At 36.9% G+C, this 25,645-nt stretch overlaps 1 protein-coding gene across 2 annotated transcripts in view; it reads right to left on the reverse strand.

Moving 5' to 3' along the window:
• Nucleotides 1–1,116: 1,116 nt before the first annotated feature.
• ARMC1 (armadillo repeat containing 1) overlaps nt 1,117–25,645 on the reverse strand; it is a 34,710-nt gene continuing 10,181 nt past the window's right edge. For both annotated transcript variants that reach the window (XM_027748209.2, XM_027748210.2), the window contains exons 4-7: nt 8,018–8,207; nt 4,053–4,169; nt 3,895–3,969; nt 1,117–3,374 (exon numbers count right to left, since the gene is read on the reverse strand). In XM_027748209.2, the coding sequence (XP_027604010.1) occupies nt 3,183–3,374; nt 3,895–3,969; nt 4,053–4,169; nt 8,018–8,207 (574 nt within the window). In that variant the 3' untranslated portion in view covers nt 1,117–3,182. The remainder of the gene's footprint in view (nt 3,375–3,894; nt 3,970–4,052; nt 4,170–8,017; nt 8,208–25,645) is intronic.

Genomic DNA, 25,645 nt, shown 5'->3' on the forward strand with positions numbered 1-25,645 from the left:
GACTATATGGTCCAGCCTTCTGCAAAGTGACTATGGCAAGGACTGCTGCTGCTAACTTTTATTAGGCATGTTTTTAAACTCTGCTAGTTGGCAGCTGGAATGTTGTCACAGGCAAAAAGGAGCACCCACATTTTATTTCACATTGCAGGCAGTTACAGGAGTATTTCACACCTGCCAGTTTGCATCTGCCGAGGTATTCAATGTTTTCTTCCAAATTAGCCCCACGCAGTACTCTCCCCCTCAGCTTACATGGCCTATGGCAAAACTCAGCAACACTGGCTATTTTTGTACGGAATAAGCCATAGGTGATCATGGAGTGGGAAAGCTAGAGTATGATGTATTTTGCAATACTGCAGAATGCTTACAGTGCTTTGACAGCTCTTAACAGAGGCACAGTTATGAGCCTCAATTTTGCCTCTACTTATCCCATCAGCATTTACTCTTATTATGAGGAAACACAGCAGTGATTATTCCCTTATTATGCTGTACACAGCTTTAACCCTAGGACGGTTTCAGGAGCTTAAACCATGATGGATGTGGTGGCTTCCCTGGCAATCAAGTACTTTGCAACTAGTGCAATGTGATACCAGTGCTCTGTCTCTCAGTTCAGCTTCTTTTTGGAAGCCTTTAATGCTGCAAATTTTTTCGGTCATATCCTTAGGTCAGAGTAAAAGGGTTTTCTTATGCTTAATCTGACCTCTGAAAAAGTACAAGCATAAAACAAATGAGTCTGTACTGTGACTTTTTTCCCCACACTTTTTTCAAAGTAAGAGGTTTCTCTAGGAATGTTGATTCTTCCTAATTTCCCTAATGAAATATTACCTACATAGCATCAGTTATTAAAAAAAAAAAAAAGCTAATGTCCAAAAAACCTCCCTAAAAATGAATTTGAGACAATATCCTCAGGTAGCTTTTGTTTACCTACTTTTTAAAAAACCTTTGTTGAAATGGAAGCATGTTTAGACATACACAAAAGCCCAGCTGTGATATGCAGCAAAGGACTCACTAGGACTAGACATTTACATTCCTCTCTGTTAAAGATGAAAAACATATACTTCTAATACCACAATAAGCTTAAAAGAATGTCAGAACATTTAAAAAGGCACCAGTCATGTCTTGTTTAGTTATATTATCCTTTATTATTTTACAATGTATTTCAAAAACTTTTACAGATGCCTTAAACTGTTCTACAAGAGCTGCAATACTGTCATAAAAGCACACCTACAGACCGAATGCACAAACAAACTGTAGTACCTACTGGTATTGAACCATTAATATCCAAAGGGTGTAGTCTTTTAGTAAACAGATGTGCAGTAATGCAAATGCAAACAGATGTTAATGCAGAAAACCAAAACTCTGCATTCATGGCTATAGAACAGAGGACTTTTCAAATACATTTGGTACTGTAACATTCTAGACAGCAATGAGTAGTATTACATATTTAAAGCAATACATGCCCTGAAAAGCCTGTATGTTCAATCTGTGCGTGTAAACCTGAATCAAAAATAAACTATATATATTAAAAAACATGAGACATCTAGTCTGCCAACAAGCTTTTATTTTGTTTTGTTTTTTCCTAGAATGACAATTAACCTGGGTGGGTGAACTCTGACCTGCATTGTTATTTTACATTATCATATCCTCAGCATTTCTGTAGTATTATGATACGACAGCCTGTGATTTTTTTTTTTTAATTTATTCCTTGTGCATAGGCACAGGGAATAACTTTGATGCACTAAATTTCTTTTCTGAGTCTCCAAGTGGTAAATATAACTCCTATTATAGCAAATACATTACCACAAAAAAGCATTGTATAATGAGGTTTATAACGTTTTGAAGTCCTCAGCTGTATTTCTCTGGTGCAACAAAGCAGTGGCACTGCAGTTTTCAAGCACTGTGTTTTGAATCCTCTCACACACAGTGTTTACTAACAGCTCAGATATATATTATTCTCTAGCTACAGAAGTTCTGCTTTTATTATCACTTCTGCTCACAGAAATTACTAAGACATCTCTAAACTTATACTGTCTTTAAGTTACAGGGCAAAGCCAATTGTTTGCATATGTTTTTAAGCCACGCTGATGTACTTTCATGGGACACTCATCAAAGACATTAGAAGAGAATAGTAATTGCATATCAGATTTGTTAGGGCAAAAAACCCAGAGTTAAAGTCAAAATTTATGTGTGGCACTGTGGCAAGAGGCATTCTGTCCTGCTTTATACTTCAAGTTTAAAGTTTTAGTTACCATTAAATACTTCCTAACAGTAAACACCATTTCTTAACCAAGTACAGTCTACATTCCTCTATTCTCTGCAGGCAGGGCTGCAATGGGTCATCACTGCATTAGACCACAGCTTTTTCTGCTAGTCTTCCCAGCTAGCCTAAACAGCAGTCAGTGGTACTTATTAGCTTTTAATATATATATATATATATATCAGTCAGTCACACTCATCATTACAAATATGTTCTAGTTTATTTACTGTACAATGTATGTATACATATTTGTGTTTATTCAATCCCTTTTTTCTTATCTTAAGCACTCCAACAGTTAAGGGCAGGCTGGGAAAAAATTCAGTATACATAAAAGGTTATACATTTCAAGTCTGTAGTGATTCTAGTTTAACAGCAAGAGGGGAACATCGTGCTCACACTGTGCACATGGTTGGCAAAAATAAAGGCAAAAAAAGTGGCAGACTGTATTTTTCTCTGGAGTCAAAATCTAGAAAATTAAACAAAATAATGTTAATCCAAAGGGATGCAGAAACAAAGAGGGCATTTTATTTAATGTACAACTAGAGCTATTAAGAATTTTCTTTCACAGAGGCCCTGAGACTTGAGTTGAATGGATTCTCCCTACCATGGGTTTCATGTGAAGTCAAACTTAAAGCTCTATACGTATAGCATAAACATTTGGTATATAACAGTGGACCCATTTTTAAAAAGTGATGCAATAAAATCTACATGAAAAACAAATGGAAGAACAACTTGATTGGAGGCCTCTGTCCTTTGACCCCTGCCCTATCAGGCTAAACGTCCAATAAAATGTAAAATGCAGCATACATTTACTTAATCTAAAATTTTCGTGATGATTTATTGCAAATTGCACTTGGCAGTTCACCACACCAATGGAAAACTGGCCCCCTGTTGTTCATTCACACAGTCTTTTAACACCAAATACAAGTCACCAGTAGAAAGATCTTGATAGAAAGTTTGCTGCTGTGCTGAGCCAGCTTGCTGCACCTTCTGGGTGTGACCCAACACGAGACACTGCTTTGTCCTGTTCCTTAGTAGGGCTTTCATCTTCTGGTAAATATTCAGGTAGATCTGTGTTCTGCTCTACTTCCACTGGAGTATCTTGGAACGGAACTAGCATCTGATAAAACACAACACAGATTAAAATTATGTCAGATGTTGTAACTTAAAAGAATGAATCAAAGTTATAACAGATACATGTTCAGGATGACAGACATGCACATTGTGACACTCCTCCCCATCGCCCTATACATCAAGAATATAAACGGAACCTAATATGCTTAGAAGATACACAAGAAAAGCTTTGGCTTAATATGGAGAAAAAAGTATCAAATAAATAAAGACATAGCCCTTTTACTGTAGTTGTGAATCACATCAGCAACTCCAACCAAAAAAACCCAGGTTCATTGTGCCCCTTTTCATACCATTAAGGAAAGTAACAATTACACTATTTTTGTCCTTCTTCTGAACAATAAGTTCTGTAAAACTGTTCTACTATTCACGAATTGACATAGGATACCCTTTATTCTCTTTGGACTGTATGTGTTGCACTACCACCAGATGTTACAGGCACAGAGGTGCTGACACTAAAGACACAGCCAAGCTATAACAGTCGGTATTTAGAAAGATACATGTCCTACCTCCTCACCACTTTCACTTTTCACAACTTGCTGTGCCTTCATAACTTTGGTTGATGCTATGGCCGTTGCCAATGCCTACAAGTATACAGAAAAAAACCAAGAGCTCAGTGTGACAGAATGCAATAATGTGAGGATCTGGAGGATTACCAAGCACTTACCTCTGCTTTTAAGTCTGAGCGAATTCGGACCACACACCTTTGAACAGCCATTTGAAAGGTAAAACTAATAACACCTTTAATTTTCAACAAGGCTTCTTCACAAAGATTCCGTCGAGACTGAAAAACAAATAACAATCCCACAACTAAAGTCCTTTTGTAATACACCCAGTGAAAATGCTCACAATTATTTGTTAAGGTATTCCTGTATGTCTCCAGGCACATGGTTACAGAACCACATTTTTGTAACAGAAAAACCAAGACTTACATTTTAGTGCACAAATATTAGACTCTCTTGCCACCCAAAAAAAAAAATTGCTTACACTTTAGAAGTCAAAGAAGGATGGAATCAACTGTAAATAATTAGAGAAAAGTGCTGAAAAGCAAAGAATGTTTTTCTCTGTATGATCAGCTAAACAGTCCCCTCTGGTTAAGTTCTGATTGACTGAAGTGCTCATTGATGAGTAGTTAGTGTTTAAGTTGCTATTTATCAGGCACCTTGGCTCCATACTGACTGAATGCATCAAAGCAGCTGTTGTATTTATCAGCTGCTTCATCTGTGGCAGCTCACAGACATCATGGCACAGCATTAGCTTAATTCTTACTTCAAAGGGAAAATATTTGGTTGATAACTCACAGAATGTTTAAAGCAAGTGATGCCTGTGCTCTAATATTACACTGACCTGTACTAGTTGCAACCGTTACAATACCTTAGAACGTTCTATTTTTTCCTTTTAATATTTGCACAAGATGGTTGTAACAAAAATAATTAAAATACTGGAGAGACTGCTAGCACATAAGGGGATAAAAAAGATACACTGTATCAGAAATAAACTGACAACCTTTACACAGGTTTAAAATAATCATGTATTTAACTTTCACTGCAAGTTTCTGCGAAGTTTTATACAATTTTTTATTTCAAAGTATATTTGCATTAGTTATGAAATAATCACTGGTCAGCATTTAGGGAGGCTCCATGCATAACACGCAAATTAAATTCTTTTAATCTCTGGAAGAACCTACTGAAGCAGTTTGGGGTTTTTTTAGCAGTTTAGCATGTATATTGAAATAATTCATTTGTGAAAGTTTATGTAGTGAAATAAATAACATTTTTGTGTTTTACAAAAAATAACTTTGTCAGGTAGGCTACCTTTTCTATACAAAGAAAATATTTGATGCAAAGATGTCAGGCTGCCTTACACGACTGAAAGTTGAAACTACTTGTGGACACAAGAAGCCAAACATTCATAGCTTCCTTAGCCTAAACAAATAATTTATGCTTACATGAGTGTATGGCAATTCTGTGACAGAATCTGGCTTTTTACTTTAAGATCCCAGGTAAGTCATAGGCACCTCAGTTTAATTTCAAATGAGGCTTCCAGTGACCAGATAACTGGTGAACCACTTTGTGATAACCGAACAGAGTGATTCATGCTAATTAAAAAGAAAACAGCTTAAGGTCAGTATAACCTAGGGAAAGAAGAAAAACAAATCGTAAAACTTAATTGGGCCCCTATAAAGACATAAAACAAGTTATCTCCCTTTTACCTTGTATGAAATTTATAGTGAGGAGACTCTGTTTAGTTAACTAGATGGTAACACCTTTCTTAAGGATTTATAACTTTGTCTAAGAAAAACATCTGTTGAATGTCTGACTTAACAATATATAATATTTATGCTCATGTGTAGATAACAACCTTGTCTAAGAAAAACATCTGTTGAATTCCTGACATAACAATGTATACTGTTTATGCCTATGTATAATGAATATGCATGAATTAGCTGAGAATAAATACAGAATATTGTGCCTGCTTTGAGTGTGACAGGCCTCCTGAGTCACATAGACTTGGCTTGGACACCACAGCACTGTTTGCTCTCATCATATAATGAATCTGAGATTTTATTTCTCACACATTTCTTAAAGACAAAACTTACTAAGGTTCATATGAACTCCTTAAAAAGCTGGCAGCTGTCAAGCCTTGCTGCACAGACATACTTTGCACAAGACATTTAACTATGGCAGGTAGCTATAAACCCCAGCAATACACAGGTAGACATCTTTCTGCATGGTATTCCTGAAGCATGGGCACAAGGTAGGACAGGCAAAATGTAGGTTATTTTCTTGCACACCAAAGCCTGATTACCATACCCTAACAAACAGTACTAAGATGCACAGACTAGAAAACTGACTGAAGGGCATGCCACGAACTGCTGAATTATTGCCTTGGTTTTTTTCCTTTTTTTAACATTTTTAGTAATTATCACCAAATTTGATAATTAGATCTTAAAACATCTGACAACACGCTAAATGACCTTTCCTCTATCTTCCTAAAACAATCAATATCTACTATTTGAGGTTTTGAAATCCACAAGCACTTGTAGGATCTGCAATCACTCCTAACAGCAGCTTTTTGTTACAAATGTAAATGACTGAGAACACCACGTCTAAAGCCCTGTGTTTGCTCACTATGCCTTTTAATGCTCATACATGCCACTTAATATTCTTTGCTAGTTAAGTCAAGAACAACGTATTCAATGAAAGTAAGCTGCTTTTGTTGCTCACCTTGTTCACCATCCTCCCAGTCCTACCTTATTGTGACATTTAAAGTAGCATTAAAGGGAAGTTTAACTGCTGGGTGAGCACCTGGAGTATCACTAACATTTGTACACTAGCCATCTCAGCCAGTGCACAGCCACATTTTTCTTTAATAACAAGCTAGAAAATATGCTGGTCTACCTGCAGTTTTTTTCTCTGCAGACGAATATCTAAATACCCTATGCTTTTTCTCAATACCTCTGCATCAGTATCGAAGAGAGAAAACTCCACAGATCTTGCTAAGCTGCACTTGTCAAAGAACATAAAGAAACACTTTTAAGATATAATCAGACTACAGGCAAAATATCTAAACTCACAAAGTAGAAATGGTTGACATTTCTTGCTTGGAGATACCTGTGAAAAAACAAATCAACTACAAGCTTTAAACCAACAATTGATGGAACTGAATTAAAAAAACTTCACAGAGCACAAAAGCCAATGGTGTTGACAAAGCACTCCCTTTCTAGATAGAGCAAGTGCTGGAAGGACAAAACTGTAAAAAATATTTACTTTGTATAAAGTGAGCTAGAGCAGCATGTTATTTCTAAAGGAATTAGCTGTGGTCTTATGAAAACAGTACAGTGGGGATGCTGTTGATAAACTGGGCCTGTGGACACGCTTACTTGGCAAAATGTAAAGCAACAAAGCAAAGGATCAGGTTTGATCATTTAAAATGGGTACAAAACTGAAAGATACAGAGTCCGGAGGGCACTTGTGGATAACATGCTTAAGCAGCCTACATGCTGTTTGGCAGCCGTAAAAAGGCAAACATGGCCCTGGGGTGTTATCTACAGGGGTATGGTAGATAAATCCGTAGAAGTTATTCTGACATTACATAAAGACTCAGTGAGACCTCATTAACTCAAATGCCATTCTGGTCACTACGGTAGAAAAGATCTCACGGACAATGAAAAGTTGTATCAAAACCAACTCAAAAAAAATACAGCATTTCTAAATTAAGAGCAACAAAAAAAGTGTCTAAAATCTCTGATAACTAAAAGGAAACTTTTTTTAGATTAACTCACTGAAACAACCACAAGATACCTGTAAGTGAAAACGCTGAAGGCACCTTGTTTATTCCATTCTTTCTTGAAAAAGGAAAGAAAATTAGGAGAGGTAGAAACAGAATAGATTTTTTAGATTATTTAAAAAAAAAAAATCAAGAAAACTGCCTTAGAACATCTTTAGATATTCTGAGTAAGCTCAATTTATGCAAGATTTTATATGTATCTCGTGATTCAAAATACGATCCACAGAAATTGCTGACAACTGATGACGCCACACAAGTAGCCCCAAGTACCTTATTTCTGTGGGCAAAACACATCTCAGTACAGCATGCCTTATTTACATGAACTCTGCAAGCTTTCCTTACCGAATCATCAAGGCCGTCTATATGCAAAACCACTGTCTTGGCACGCTTATTTGTGCTGCCAAGGAAAAACTGTGCTTTCCGTCGACGATAATTCATCTCATTCACATTGTCCATGTCTGACATGTTGGAAGACTGGAGGATATCATAGACTTCGGAAGCTAAAAGTTTAGTCTCTCCTGGTGTAGTGGTCCTTAAAAAAAAAAAAAAGTGGTTAAGATTTTTAAGTATTTTTACATTAGAACTCCAGACAGCTGTTGATTACATCCTTGTAAGTGGAATACTCCCTATGCTACGGTCTAGATTAGCAAAAATGTTAAGAGAGGAGAGCAGAAATTAAGGTAAAACCATTTTCTTTCCCATACTCCAACTTTTATGTCGATCTGTTAATTCCAAGACCATTATAAACAACTCTGGTCTCAACATGAATACAGTTTACACCAGTTTGACAACTAGAAACCAAACATGGCAGTAGATGGTCACTGCATTGTGGTTACTTTGTGTTGAGCTTTATTTTATTTTTTTAAAACAAAAATTTTCCAATTGCCTTCTGACACATTTTGTTTCCCACTTTCCTTGCTACATTATAAAAATAATTCCTCTGTAGAACTGTAATCTTTCCAAAAGTTTTCTTCTCCAAATTTACCAGGCATCAACACAGCAGAAACACAAATTTTCTTGAAGAATCCAAAGGTTATTTTTGATTAGATTAAAATTTATGGTATGAACTATAGGATAGCATTTTTTAGGTAGAAAAAAATGTAGATAATAGGCTGAACATATATTAAATTCTTATGATTAATTAAAACTAATTTTAATAAGGTACTAATATAAATCTGTTGTCCAAATTCGGCCCTGTTTTAATTATGCCAGTGATTTAAAGCTTTGGGCAGAACAAAATTATTACCACATCAAGTTGCAATTAATTTTAAAATGATGAATGACAGCTTTGCTGCTTTGTTTAGCAAACACTAAGTAAGTAACAAGTACCTTTAGATTTATTTTTTTCCATTTGACTTCCTTAATTACCAGACATTAAACACATTTTCCATCCTACCATATGGACAAGAGAGAACACTGAAGTAATCATGTTAGGAGTTCTTGGCTTGTGGGGGTCTAAGCTAGCCTTTTTTTTTTCCTCTGCACCTTGTTTTGAACAGCACCCATTTGGAGAGGAAAATATAAGTTCTTGTGATAATTCAGTGCATTACTAGCATTCCAAGGGGAAAAAAAAAAAAGAAAAAAAAAAAGAAAAAATTGGTAATAAGCAAAACAACCAAGACCTAAAAAAAGGAAAGAATTTCAGCATATGTTCAAATTTAAATACGTGCTTACGTTCTGCTTTCCTACACTGAAAAAATGCTTATGTTACTTCACAGAAACAAGTGTTGAGAACTCACAAATATTTCAACTTCATCCTTCCATAATTCATTAGACAAAGTAATAGAACAGATGATAAAGCCATGCAAGCTGATGTCTTGAAGTAGTAATAAATTAGCTTCTGCAAAAAATGACATCTTATCAAGATACTAAGAAATTAACCCACCTGTTAGTTTTGGCAAATTCTTTCAACAACAATCCTGTCCATATCAAGTGATTTACAATAGAGTACTTTTATTTTTTGGTAAGTTTAAATTCAGCTCACTAAGCACACTGTTGAAAAAGTCATTACCCCATCTACTGCACCCATTATGCTGTTGCTAAGGGGTTTTTGCCTGAATACAATTGCACTGTTGCATCACAGAGTTTAAAAAAAAGCAGAAAGACAAATGAGAAATAAAGTATACTTGATATTTGCCATTGTATATATATTTATACATACATATATACACATACCTACACAAAAGAGAGTTTAAAGCTGTCAATAGGTCAGCAAATATAAGATATTTAAATGCCTAAAAGTAAAAAATCAACAGTGATTTTCATACATGTTTTGTTCTCCTGACATTAGTTGGCACAGTTCTTGGAAAACTAATGACCTTACATTAATTGTACTGTTGAAACAACCCGTTCATTTGAAAACACAAATCTAAATTTGTTCTTATTTGATACAGTTATCCTAAAATCTTCCTAAAAAAAGTCTATACAGGTCAATGTTCTGTGTACACACATACTCTCTTAAACAAGCTACTCACTTCCTGTATTTTTCCAAACAGAGGATCACTGTTACCTCCCACTAAGTTACAGATGATAACTCTAGTTACCACTATACATTAAAAAAAAGTCCAAATGCAAGGCTTTAATCTTTTTATATAAAGAGAATCTGTAATAAGGAACTGACTGTGTAATAAAATGCAGCAAGAAACTCGGACACTACACTACAAGGGTAAGAACAATGGATGTCCTGTAAGAATATCAGATCGCAAAACAATCCCCAATAAAGGTATACACCAGTTTTATTCCACAGAAATAAAATACTACACTTTTGGCAACTCACTTGAAAACAAAGACCCTCATAAGTCCTGACAAAGCCTTCAACAAGTTTTAGTGCACTGGTGAAATGAGTGAATGCACTGGTGAAATGAGTGAATACAAGTTTTGCATCAACCCCTTATTCTTTTCATTAAAGCAATTTATACAACAGCTATAAAAAGAACAGAAAGCGTAACATCAGACTAGACAAAAGGAATTTTTTTATGATGGCAGTGAAACACTGGAACAGGTTGCCCATAGAGGTGGTCGTTGCCTCATCCCTGGAAATGTTCAAGGACATTGGACAGAGCTCTGATTGACTTGAAGACATCCCTGCTCATTGCAGAGGGGTTGGACTAGACAACCCCTACAGGTCCCATAGGCATTCATATTCTATGATAATTCTATCACCTTTAAGGAAAAAAAAAAATTCTATCTGGAAGTAAGTATAATAAACCCTCCCTATTGCAAAACCACGGTGACATTCAATGCTGACTCTGTTTCTTTATACACTATATTGGTAATAAAAAGATAAACGCGATGAAACTACATGTAAAATTAAACCATAGAACAGTGGAAGTTTTTTAAAAAAATACAAGGATAACACATAGGCTGTGGTTTTGTTGCCCAAAATGAGAAAAAAAAGCAACTTTAAAAGAAGAGGGCACGGACATGGGCCATTCCAGCACCTGTTCATCAGGAGTTTCAGATACTACTGCCCAGAGCTGTCTGAGCCAGCCTCCTGCCATCATCAGAGCAGCACAAGGGAACTCTTGCACATCTTTCTCCCACTCTCATTCTCACTCCAGTTTAGCACTTTATTCACCCCGAATGTGCAGGTACGTCCTATAAAGTCAATATGCAGTTAGAGATTGTTTGAGAACAATCAATCACTGGAATAACCTCACCAGGGACATGGCAGAGTTCCCACCACTGGAGGTTTTCAGGATACAATTGGACAGGGCATGAGAGATTCTCACCTAGGTTCCCTTTCCTAGATGATCTTTTGAGGTCCTTTCCAACCTGGGCTGTTCTGTGATTCTGTGACTAGTGTTCTCCTGCCCTGCTAGGGAAATGGCAGTATCTAGTTAGAGCAAAGTTGGCAAGAGTTGGTTACCATCTCTTTCAGAGGCGGTAACATCTTACATTACTTCAGCAACATTCAGAAGATGCCTGTCAGAGACCCAACCCTTTAGTTTTCACTGTCTTCTTGAATTCCTGTCATCCTAGATTGCTGCCTGTCCTTCCATCATGTTCACCCAAGGCTGGCTGTAAAAGTAATATGAACACAGAATCCAAGTGACATGTGCTGTATCTGTCAGAAGAGGATACAAGAAACAGTTCTCATTTGCTTCACAATTAAAAATAACTTTGTAAACATGGTCCAAGTGCTGCAGGGGTTTTATTAACATAACAAGACATTTTTTAAAGTTTTAGCTAAACTTAAAGGACCCAAAAACCTACTGATTACAACTCCAAAGATGTACGTGATCTAGGTTGAATATGGATGCTTGGAAAGAATGCATAAGCAGCATGTAGCATTATGGCTGTACAACCAGCATGTGACTTAAGTATACACAGAGCATCATGCATGATAATATTGAAGGGACCAACAATCTTCCTAACATTGCTGCATACGATGCAAAGGTAACACAGAAACTTAGTTTCTCCCTTTAGAAGAAGCACAAAGTCTGAGAAGGACTAATATAGTGGATTTTCCCCTTTTAGAGAAGGACAAGACCAATATATTTATAAATATACATATATGGGGGGGTGTAAAAGATCACCTTATCCTTTCTAAAGCAACTATGCATCCTTTTTAAAATAAACATATGCACATACATGTATATTACAGACACACGCCTGTATCAGAGGAAACAGATGCATCCATAACCCTGCTCAAAGTACAGCAGATCCTGTGCACAAGCACAGAAACTATTACAAATGAATTTCCTTAGTGGCACACATTGCACTCTAAAGACACATTAGCCAAACAGTAACAAACATACTGTAACAGCTTTCATTAGAGTGTTTCTACTGACTTTATAACCTTGAGACAGGAGGTTTTCAAATAAAAAAGGGAATTTTTCTTTACCCAAGACTCAATTACATCCCAGATTCTATCAAAACAAGATTTGCATCATTTAATTCCAAAAGTCTCAGTTCCACAGTAATTCTGCTTTTGGATGTACTTGCTCAATTTGTCCAGTACCCACAATAAGATGACAAAGTAATTACCCATCCATGCAATTTCAAGGCTTTTGATAATCTCTGCACCCCTAGGAAGGTGATGAAACAAACCTGGAAACCCTTTCTTCCAAGTACATAAAGCACAAGAAAGCAACCAGGAAGGGTGAGCCTGGATTCACAAAGAGGAAGTCATGTGTGATCACCCTGAGAGCCTTCACAATGAAGTGACTGGCTTCATTGGGATGGGACAGCAAATGGATATTGTCTTTTGACACAGTGTCCTACACAATCCTCACAGAAAAGCTGATGAAGAATTGCAGATTGCAAAGTGGACTGAAAACTGTCTAGATAGCCAGTCCCAGAAGGTGGTAATCAAGGCCATGAAATCCAGATGGAGGTCAATATCTAGCAGTGTACATCATGGGTCAACACCAGGTCCAATTCTGTTCAATATCTTCATTAACAATCTCTACAATAGGGCAGAATGGACCCTTAGCAAGTCTGCAGATGAAACAAAACAGGAAGGAGGGGCTGATATGCTAGATGGTTGTGCCAGAGGTGCAACAGACTGGAAAAATGGGCTGACAGGAACCTCATTAAGTCCAACAAGGGAAAGTGCAAAGTCCTGCATCTGGGGAGGAACAGCCCCAGGCACCAGCTCAAGTCAGGCATAATCTCGGGATGACCATGTGGGAAAGCAGCTTTGCAAAGAACCTGGGGGCCCTGGTGGACATGAAGTCCACCATTAGCCAACAACATGCCCTTGCAGCAAAGAAGGCTACTGGTATCCTGGGCTGCACTAGGAAGAGTGCTGCCAGCAGGTGGAGGGAGGTGATCCTGCCCCTTTTAGCACTGGTGAGGCCTCATCTGGAGTGCTGTGTCCAGGTCTGGGCTCCCCAGTACACAAGATATATGAATGTGCTGCAGAGTCCAACAAAGGGTCAAGAATATAATTAAGGGGCTGATGAGAGAGGGGTGAGAGCTGGGCTGGGATTGTTCAGCCTAGAGAAGACTCGGGGGGGGGTGTGTTATCAATGTATATAACTACCTGAACAGAAGGTGCGAAGAGGACAGAGCCAGGCTCTTTTCAGTGGTGCCCAGTGCCAGGATAAGAGGCAGTGGCACAAACTGAAAAACCAGAAAACACTTTTTCCACTGAAAAGTGAAGGTGACTAAGCACTGACAGAAGCTGTCCAGACAGGTTGTAGAGTCTCCACTCTTAAAGATATTCAAAATCTGCCTGGACATGGTTTTGGGCAAGGGGTTTAGGTGACTATCTCAGTAGAGGAGTTGGACCAGATGACCTGAAGAGGTCCTTTCCAACTTCAACGCCTCTGTGAGTCTGTGAACACATAATGAGAAGTCATTCAGTAAATTCATAGAGCAATATACAGGGAGCACATCCATTTTTACCTACTGATGGATATCTGATTTTTCAGATTAAGAGTATTTTAGGAGACAGGCTTTTATGTAAAGCACAAATTTATTTAATTTTCCTGGCAACTATTTTCCTTATACATTGTCTTCCAAAGAGTTCTGCATGACAGCTTACATAACTCTTAATGCATCTGACAATTAGACAGACTGATTTCAGAAATTTCCTGCTCCCATATTTAGACTTACAGTTCACTGATCAGTTCTAAATTGTTTTATCTTAAGGCAACATGAACTAAAGGCAAGACTAGATGGAAAAAGGGAGGCTTTGTTCTCAAAGTCATTAAAATTTGTCAACTGGCATTCCAAATGTTTTCACCTTCACAGAATCATTATAGAATGGTTTGGGTTGAAAGGAGACCTTGAAGATCATCTCATTACAACCCCACTGCTGTGGGCAGGGACCAGGTAGTTCAGAGCCCCATTCAACCTGGCCTTGAACACCTTCAGGGATGGGGCAACCTGTTCCACCTTAACTTATAGCATGAAGGAAAAGCTATTTGAGATTATTACACCTTATAATAACAATTTAGAAACTTTTAATACAAAACTCAAAACCCCAATAATTCACTGGTTCAAACATGACATTTGATTTTAGGAAAACACTGCTCCCAGTCTTCTCTGTCAAAATATATGATTTCTTTGTTGTCCTACTTAGCACAATAATTGTATTGAGTAAATTTAGTATAAATTTAATATAAAGCCAAAAATGAGATCACACAGGCATACCAAAGAAATACTTTAAACTCAAGTAATTTCACAACATAGATCAAAATGTCAATGTATAACAAGCTTACTCAGGAGTTTACATTTTTACTCTCTTAACCAAATCTGATGTAGTTCAAGAGTTTAATTTGTAATCTAGGGACCAATCTCAGCCTTGTGCCAAAGGATCTTTTTCCCCAGGGTTGCTCAGGAATAAAGAGATCCAAAGACAGACCATTCTCAACTTCTAGCTCTAGAATGGGGCATCACTTACAACTCAGTGTTGACCTGTCAGTCTGTCCTGTGCAGGACCAAGAGCTGGACTCAATGATCTTTGTGGGTCTCTTCCAACTCAGGATATTCTGTGATTCTCAGGATACATGGAGAAGTACTATAGCTTATCCCCTGCAAAAGGCTGAGAAACCTCTGTGAGAAGAGGGCAACCAGAGGTAGACTCTTTCTGTCATAAAACTCACTGCCAGAACTCTGTTAAGATCCAAGCAAGAAAAATTATATACAGGAATAGTACATTTACAGTACACCACTTATGTAATAGACACTTTCACATACAAAGAGTCTGTACTATACCTATTTTCAGCAGGCATGGCCCCGTAAGTGAGGGAGCATGACACACAGCCTTACAATTCATGGAGAATGCCTGTGGTATAGATCTCAACCTTTAAGTCAATTCGGGTAAAATTTCTTCTGTTGACAGCTTCAGGATTTTACATAGTAATGGAAAGTTAAAGCACAGGTCTTCAAAAAGATTCCACTACACAACACAGTCTAACAAATATGAAGAGTTTGAAGAAGAAAAATGTCTTCATTATCTAAGTTAAGGCTCCAATAATTGACAAGACCTCATCTGAACCCCATCCTAATTAACCTACTCATAAATTAAAAGTAAAAACAACACACAGATTTAACTTAGTCTTTCACAGAAAAATCCTAAATCAATGAATGTAACAAAGGACCAAACACATCATTTTTCCTTAAACTACTGTTTTGAGAGACTCCATTTATAGAATGATCTAAATGCCTTTCCAAAAAGTTTGAGAAAACTTATGATCACATAGGAGCAGATACTTTCACTTGATCCCAATCCTTCTCATACATGTGAATACTGCTCTATATGGCAGAGCAATCTACAACTTTCTCCTGAGGGGAAGAGGAGGGACAGGCTCTTATCTGTTCTCGGTGGTGACCAGTTATAAGACCTGAGGGAATGGCCTGATGTTGTGTCAGAGGAGGTTTAGGTTGGATATTAAAACAAAGGTTCTTCACCCAGAGGGTGGTTGGGCACTGGAACAGGCTCCCCAGGGAAGTGGTCACAGCACCAGGCCTGATAGAGTTTAAGAAGTGTTTGGATGATACTCTCAGGCACATGGTGTGACTCTTGGGGATGGTCCTGTGCAGGGCCAGGAGCTGGACTCGATGATCCTTGTGGGTTCCTTCACACTCAGCATATTCTGTGATTCTGTAATATTTTTCCCTAGGATCCTAAGTAGTGATATTTTCAACCATCATTTTATTTCCGTAATGAACTTCATTCACTGCAATAAATGTAGTATCCCATATGACACAAAAAGCATAGGTAAGAATTTCATGGATCGGCATCAATTCTAATTCTAAATACATTGTTGGGCAAATGCATGTGAATTAGAATACTTGAAGTATATACATGGTAGAGAGTTATCATTTAATTATGGTTGTAAATGGCTAACAAATGGATATTAAATCAACTGTGCATTAAGACCACTGATGTATTTGTTTCCAGGTGACTAATTTCTTTTGGAGCCCATTCTTCCTCTACTTAAAGACAGGAACTGTCTCCAGCAACAACTAAAGGGAGCAGTAAGTTGCAAAGAGTTGCTACATTCTGTAAGGGGTAGGAAATCACTGATCCTTCACTTTAGAAGTAAGACACAGTGATTGACATGGTTTTGATAAAAATGTTGAGCATGAATGACAAGCCTAAAGAAAGAGCATGGTATTAGAGAAAAAGCAATCTGTTTCAAGACAGTTATCCGATCTAGTTGTTTTTCTGGCTGTTCTGCTCCAGTGCCAGGTCAAAATTCTTTCTTACCTCCAAGAATGCTGCTCTTTCTTGTGAGCTTTTAGTGCATCCCATCATACAGCGGGATCACTCACAAGCATGGCTGCTTCCCCGACTCATTCCAGGCAATGGGCACATCATTTGAAAACAACTTGAAGAGCCCCATTACTTCAGTGCACACCTTCTCAGAGTCCCGGTATGGTGCTATTACCATGCCACACTTCACAGTACACATCAGTTCCCTCCAGCCCCAAGACACAAAGACCAGATAATATTATAGAGCAGTTGAAAAAAATGATCATTACCTGCTTTCTTCAAAAAGAAAGAAGTCAAAATCCTAAAGCATGCAGGCAGTAGGATTCTTCTGTTGGCCAACAACAATATATCAAGCATTATCAAAGCATAGTAGCAGGTTAATAACAGGAAAAACAATTCATACGTGTAAAACAGGAGAAACAAGAGAACCTGTAGGACTGGGCAAGTTTTAAGTGACAGAATAAGCAGCAGCATATGGAACTCCAAATCCCAAGACCAAGCAGGTGGACTGCTCAATGGACCTATGTACAGCCTGAGTGCAGTGTTACATGTGACCGCACTCCCGTGGTATCAACTATGTGTTCCAAGGCTGTCACACCGCAGTAACAAGGCAAGGTCAGGCACATTTTGCTAGAATGCTCTCCAGAACTGCAAGACCCTTGCCCCTTGGCCAGTCTTCCAGACTCTACTCACACTATTGGCTGTGACAATTTGACCAGGAGACACTAAACTAAAAAGCTCGTAATAGCACAAAGAAACCTGATGTTGTAAGCTTGATTTTATACTAAACAAGATATACCTCACTGAAATTAGGAGTGAGGATTGGATTCCCAGTGTCACTTACAGCTCAATTTCCATCATATGGCTACTGACCCTGAAAATGTACAGAAACCCCATGTAAATGCTGGGATGTTCTGAAGACTGCTGAAAACGAAAAAAGCAAGCCTAAATATTAAATATGAATTGTAAATATGAGTAAAATCACAGTACAGTCCCATTGACTGCTGCAAAATCAGTGACTGTGATACAACCTTAAACATTTGGCAAATGGAGTAATTATCATACTTTGAACATTTTCCTGATTCATTCTATTGTCCTCTGATCATGAGAAGAGAAGGAACTTTCAAGAACAGGATAACAAATTTGAACATATGCCATATGCTTAACCCAGCTATTCATCCAATTTTGTTTAATTCTTGCTATTTATACACTAAATGGAAAATCAACTTTTAATCTTCCACAGTTTGGTATCTACCATATGGACATACTCTCCATCTACAAAAATTAAAAAAAAAAAAAATCAGGGCCTGTTACTCAACTAAACTCAAAAGGCTTCATAGTAGCATTTGCTAGACAAGAGTCTACATAACAGACACAAACTCCATACTGCATTTCACAGTAGCTAATTCTAACATCTTGCCTGCTAATGAACAGTAATAATTTTATGGATTTATATTGCAGAAATCATGTTTATTATATGGCTTAAACAAATTGCATCAAGGTTAAAAAAATAAAAATTCTTAAGGGTAACCAACTGCCTCTGGTCCTTTACAGTGAAAGACTCAAGATGCTGCCATTAAAAAGCCAATCCTTCCCAGGAATAATGCTGTAGCAACCAGGTAGCAGTATCAGTAGTGCTGAGATTAGGCTTGGTACTGAAGGATTTTACAAACATCTTGAAGGAAGCTAAATATCACTTTCTTGTGTTATCAACATGCTAACAGCATTAAGTACATAATACAACAATACATGATTATACTATATAACTATCTGGAAAATCCATTTATATTTTAAAAAAAAACCCACCATTTATTTTAATTTTGAGAAGTATGTTACATCTGATTATTTCCCTGACATTTACTGGAGAAAGTTAAACAAACAAACAAACAAAAAGTTTCCAAACTTACAGAAAAGGGCTTCCCTAAACAAAACCTGTATGAATAATAAGAATCAAACTACAGCACCAACCTGTCCCAGAGAAAAAAAATGCAGGTTTAATCTATGTAGGCATATCTATAGGTAAGCTTTGTATTTGACTAATTTGCTAATATAGTTAATATCTACTCAGCAGAGACTTGAAGTAGGTAACTATTTCAACATCTTGTTTTCCTTCTCTTCAGCTACTTATTTATAAGCAAAGGACTTGGTTATTTTATTTTTTAAGCAAGCCAGTATTAGTAGCTTCACTTCTAGCTAAAGGGACCGCCCCATGCAAAATAGTTCAAAGCATATACCAAGGTTTAAAGCAAACATTGTGGGAACTTCATGATGCACTGTATAAATAAAGAATGTGCTAACAATTTCAATTTGTTCCAAGTTACTAGATAGGACTTTCTACATGCAAAATTCAATGGATGTCTTGTTGAAAGATATTGTAGCAGGTAATGCAAAACAAAGTATCAAAACACACTCCTGGATAAAAATACATGTAATTCAGAATAACATGTTCACTTTGCACTAGTTGTTCCAGAATAAAATTCACTTTCTTCTGAAATAACAACTCCATTCAGAAACTGTTAATGAAGACTGTTTCATCATTAATTTTTTTAGGCATTTCCCTTTGTAGCATATACTGCCTCTAATACCCATTTAAACCACGTAGCTTCTAATCATACATCAGCACCTTACTATGTTTATCGATCAAGCAGCACTCAGAAAATAAAAAATAAAAATAGTAGGGTAATCCAGACACTTATGGTTTATTAGAAAAAGAATCTGCAATTTCGTTGGGATTCTTACTATGAAGGTCAAAAAAACAGGAACAAACATTATCTGTGGATAAACTCACTGTAAACCAAATACAGACACAATGACACTGGAAAGGAAAAATGAGGAACTTCACAGTGTTATTTATCAACTTCCCTTTCATAAGTAAATGGCTCCAGCCTACAATACAGTCAATCCACATCTGCACTAATATTAAATATTCACAACAGAACTTGCTAATTTTACTTCAATGCTTCTTAATCCTTAATTTTTGTAAGATGTCAGCAAAAGTCAGCATATGGAAGAACCTACCTAAGCACTGTTCTTGTAAATTCAATAGTAACCAGTGAAGGTCACTGTATGCCTAAAACGTGTTTGACACCAGCTGATGATGAGGTTTATTGAGTGTTAAAGGCATCCTGCGTTGCCATTACCAATCCTGACTCTTCTGTCAATCCACTTAAATCTCTTCCCTTCCACCTCAATACAGAATCCCACCATAAAAAGAAAAGACAGTTGCTTTTTGGCACACCATGTCACGTGCATCTTGAATCACTAAGTTCAGCATTATAGTATTTTTTTCCTACCCTACAGTCAGCAGTTAAATACTAATTTAATTCTATTATTTTTAACATATCATATCATTGTGTCTCACTCCGTAAACCACTTCATTTTTATAATCATTTCTCAGAGCTCTCTATGTGGTTTAATATAAGGTCTGCAGAAAAAACAGGAAGTAAAAACACCTTAAACTTATACTGCTTTCTAAAATACTTAACTCCCTACTCCAGTCAATTTCTAAATAAAGAAGAAAGTGGCTAAGACATTGAGCACAAAGCACTTTCAAACATGTATTTTTATTGAATTTATTTTATATTTAACACACTTTTTTCGATGTTTCAAAGTTCTTAACTTTTTTTATTCTGCAATACTCATCACAATGTTTCTTGCCTACAATAAAAAGCAATTAGTTCTTAATTTTTAACTTCTCAACTGATTATATTTCCCCCATTTAAATAAAAAGCACTCAAAGCAGTTATGATTGTGCCCCTCTGTCAGAAAAGTAACACCGGAATAATGCCTATACACTCAGTAACAGGTACTGAAAATTCTTTTCCAGGTTTAGGAACCTATGATTTGGTAAAGTGACTTTTGGAACCTATGATTTGGTAAAGTGGCTTTTCAATATTTTACATAAATCACCACTGTAGAACTTAGGCACTTTGATGCTTAGGTAACTACTTGCACTGCTTGTCATACTCTTAAGCCAGTCACTGTAAACCAGCTGAAGTCCATGATTTTGAAGAACTTGCAGGTACTCTCTAAATCTTATGCTACATAAAAACATTGCATTAATGACTACTTACTTTGTTACCTCACTGTTTGTCAACTTTACCTGAAATTTTAGAAATGCCAAGACAATGAAATATACACCAAAGTAAAGGGACCAGAGAAACTGTTGAAATGCAGGCACTGCAGTGTCAGAGAAAGCTCTGCATTAACTGCAAGTGCTGCACAGAAACCAGTAACAGAAGTTCTGCTGTTCCATGGAGCGTGCAAATGCACTGAAGTAGCATACTTAAGGCTGAACTAATTGAACTAGTATTGTACTGAACTGGTATATTAAAAGGTCTATGGATGCATAGTACCCAGATTAAATTGATACAGATGTCGGATGATGAAAAGCCACACAACCGACAGTCCTGATACAGATGCCAGACAAGTGGGAAGTTTTAAGGTAAAAGTAGTAGCTTGGAAAGCAAAAAGTAGAACTGAACTGCATTTCTGACTGCAGTGAAAAATATTGTAATAGGAATTACACACATGACAGAAAGAGAAAAATAATAATGTAAACACACAAAAATCCAAAACTAGAGGTTAACAAACACCTAATTGTTGAGTACAGAAACAGTACCGATCATATAGAGCTCACTAAGCAAGTAAGTTGCATGCAAGTAAAAATGATGATTGTGGAATGTCTCTGACCACAGAAAGGTCCCGAGATAAACAAGCAAAAAAAACCCCAATAACTCCTTCCCACCCCTGCCCCTAAAACAAAAGTACATCTTGGAAGGTGTCTGTGCCCTACATTTGATCATGTTTTCTTATTTTTCTCAGTGACCAATTCTACACACACAAACAAAACCAGTAAGCACATCCTAAATCGTACCTCTCATAATAAGTCTTTTAGAACAGTTATTTACAAGACTGCTAATTTCTATTAACACCTGCAAAATATAAACCCACGGTAGTATTTCAACATGTAAATTACTAGCTACATTTGAATTGCAGACAATCCAGTCTTGGACTACTCTTAAAAATTACATCCAACTTTCCAAGCCTTTAAGCCCTATTTACTTACCTCACAACAACCATAAGATTCTCCTAGAAAGCCTATTAGACCACGACTGAAGTCCAGGTTAACACTGATACTGTAACACTAGGATTTTACACCATTTCATTAGGTAATGCTTTTTGTGTTTTATTTATTGTTTCCATTTGTACCTGTGCCTGCACCTCTGTGTTGAGATCGCGACTTCCTATATTGTTCATAAAACTAAAAAACACATTACAGGATATAGACAAAATACAACTAATACACAAAAGAAAGGTCTCGGAACACATTAAAACCAACTGCTGAACCATGATTAAGTCTGAACTCTTGTGAGTTTGCCATGATGCATGAACAAAAAGAGCATGAAGTTTTACATGCCTAACTGACCAAAGTAGCCCACAACATTGAACCCTCTCTCCTGTCCCTCCACTCCTTCCTAGAGAGAACCTCTTCAAACACCAGGAAGCTGTCTGACAGACAAAAGAAGCTTTCAGTCACTTGAAACAAATAACATAGTATATTTAAAGAGGACATACTGATGTCTCCTACATTTCCTAATATTGCATTGCTTTGGGGTTTTTGTTTGTTTGTGTTTTTTCTTTTCGTGGGTGGAAAGAAGATGCTTTCTCAAAAATAACTTCAAGAAACAATCTACGTCCAAAACTTGTAAGATTTGGAAAATTACAGTAAAAATTTTCTTCAACTAGGGGTATCAAAGGGACAGGGGGGCATTAAGCTACTTTGCCTAACAATGCTGAATAAAACAGCCTGCAGGCATCCTCCTGCCACGACCATCTATTATTAACAAGCACATTGCTACAACACAATATAAATAAATACAAGGGAGCCCCACAGCCTGAGGAGATGCACCAGCAACCAGCGGTGTCATTTTCTAGATGCACTTACCTTATAAAACACAAAATGTAACAAAGTGGGTAAAACAAGGAGGCTTAGGAAAGTAACAGGAAAGGAAAGGCCTGCCAGGAAAGTTAAGGTGAAATATGCAGAGATGTGTGTATTACTATTGTTCCAGATGATACTGCAATTTGTAAATAATTTCTAAAACCAAAGTTCTTGGAACCTCTTGCTGACATGAATACTTAAGACCTAGGATAACCATATTTTTCTCCAAAAACACAACTTCTCAGTGCAGAATCACAAGTATGGTACAGTCCAAAAATAATCATGCAACCAAGTCACGCTTCCTGTTACCCAATCTTAACTATTTCTCAATTTTGATGTGTTAAAATGAACCCACATACCAAGGACGACAAAACCAAGATGACTAAGTGATTCAGGTATAGAAAAATAAAATCTCTACAGCTCTTTTGCAGATCAGAATTTAGGTATTCCAATTAATAGCATAAATGCATTAAATGTGAAAAGTTCACAGAATTTCTTTTAGCTGTACTTTCTCATAAAATATTATCTTGAAGCTAGTTATATGGCAACATCCCTTTCATCATCAGATACCCCTTTAAATGCATAGTTTGCCTACTTGCTAATTAATATATGGCCTTTGCCCTGTCTGTCCCCAACCATTCCTCCTTTCTCACAAAAGAGAAAAAGTAGTATGTCACACAACCAAAAAATGATAAAATTATTGTGATGCTATATCCCTACTATTTAAATTTCAGCAAACACTACCTGAAACACTAGGGTTTTGCTTTTTTTTTTTTGTTAGACATCATAAATTTAAACTTTGCTGGTTTCAACGAATAATTAAATTTTCAAAAAGTGCAGGTAATTAAGACTACCAAAATTAAAATTGAGTAAGAAGTCAGTAATTACAGACTGCATGTATTTTACCAGATCTGCAAGGGACTCTAATTAAACACATATTAATTGCCCTAATCTTCTTAGGCAAGTAATAAATTGGAAGAGCTGATTAATGCACTGGATTTAGTTCAGCTTGTTAAATCTGACACCCTGGCAAAGGAAGACTATCTTGAAAAGCTCTTTTAGCTAAGTAATTGGAATTTTACTCTCAGTAATTTGCCGTTCCATAATAAGAGCTATTTAGTATATTGACTCTTCATCAGTGTTTTTTTTAAATACATACCAGTTATATTTAAACAGTACCATTATGCTGCTCATAAAGATTATGAAAAATTATGAACTTTGACCTTTACTGTCCATCAAAAGTCACTTTCACTCTGAACACAAATTAGTATATTTCCTTGTATGCTATAAATCCTAATTAATTTTAATTCTAGAAGCTGCTAATAACATTTTAGAAAGTCCATACGGACACATTAAGTCCTCTATACAATTCATAAAGCCAGCAACTAAACCAGTTTTCAATATTAAATAACTGCTGATGACTGCTGGAATGCAATGAATGGAATTAGATAATGGAGCTCATTATCCAATGAGCTTTAATTTTTCCTCTCCTTTTTACCTATTTACATAAACACTTCTGCACATACACTTACTGGTACTCAGTCACCTGACAAGGGAGCAAAACATTTTTGAAATAGCCATAAAGCAGTATCAGTCAGTAAAAAAAACAAATAAAGAAGTTTGAAATTTTGGAATTTTAAAGGTCTGATTTCTCTCCAACACCGTTGCTTGCTTCTAGATTGTAACACGGAAAGATGCATGAAGTTTTACTTAAAAATAAGCAGATGTAGACTAACAGAAGAAAAAATCTCCCATGCTAAGGGAAAAAGCAGCAAGTATAGAACAGGACATCAGAAACCTTCACTTTCGAAAAATGTTTTGAAATATTCCACAAAACTTGAACAGCTTTTCATACGTCCTAGATAAATGTGGGAGTGTATGAAGCCTTTCGTATGAAGTATCTCAGAAAGTCATATGTGTTCTAAATCAAGTTTCAGTTTGAAAAAAAAAGTCCTAAACATAAAAATATCTCGCTGCCTTCAAATTTTTATTTTGTACTCCTCGGAGCTGACATTTCATATTTCTCCTCTAGAACCTATAACCTCCAGTATCTACATTTAAGATCTGTTACTCTTCTGTTAGCAAAAAATAATCTTCATACATCTCAAAAATGAGTCACAGTGAACCTAAAACGTGTCCTTTGTTCCTTAAGGAGTCAGCCAGACATGCATTTTAAGCAGCAACAAGATTTTCACAACTGAGCTATAATGCTTATTATAAGCAAATACAAAAAAAGCTGATCAGATAATGAATGCTAGAGGATGGGTAAGTCATGAAAGGAGATATTAAGGTACCTCAAAGAACTACTGTTAAACTTGGATGTCTCAAATACTTCCTACCCACTCTTCATGATACACCATGATTTACTGCTTATTACTGAGGTTCTCAGCACAGGAAGGACATTGACCTGTTGGAGCAGGTCGAGAGGAAAGCACCAAGATAATTAGATGGATGGAGCACCTCTCCTACAGGGATTGAGAGAATTGGGTTTGTTCAGCCTGGAGAAGAGAAGGCTTTGGGGTGACCTAATTTCATCCTTCCAGTACCTAACGGAAGCCTCCAAGGAACATGGAGAGCAACTATTTACAAGAGCATGTAAATAGTGACAGGACGAGGGGGAATGGTTTCAAATTGAAAGAGAGTAGATTTAGATTAGATATTAGGAAAAAATTCTTTACTGTGAGGGTGGTGAGGCACTGGAACAGGTTGCCCAGAGGAACTGTGGGTCCCCCATCCCTGGAAGTGTTCAAGGCAGGTTGGATGGGGCTCCCAGCAACTTGGTCTAGTGGAAGGTGTCCCTGTCCATGGCATGGAACTAGACTATCTTTAAGGTCCCTTCCGACCCAGGCCATTC

The sequence above is a fragment of the Pipra filicauda genome, unplaced genomic scaffold (genome assembly GCF_003945595.2).
Source record: "Pipra filicauda isolate LSUMZ 115617 unplaced genomic scaffold, ASM394559v2 scaffold138_size1969278_pilon, whole genome shotgun sequence".
Lineage (NCBI taxonomy): Eukaryota > Metazoa > Chordata > Aves > Passeriformes > Pipridae > Pipra > Pipra filicauda.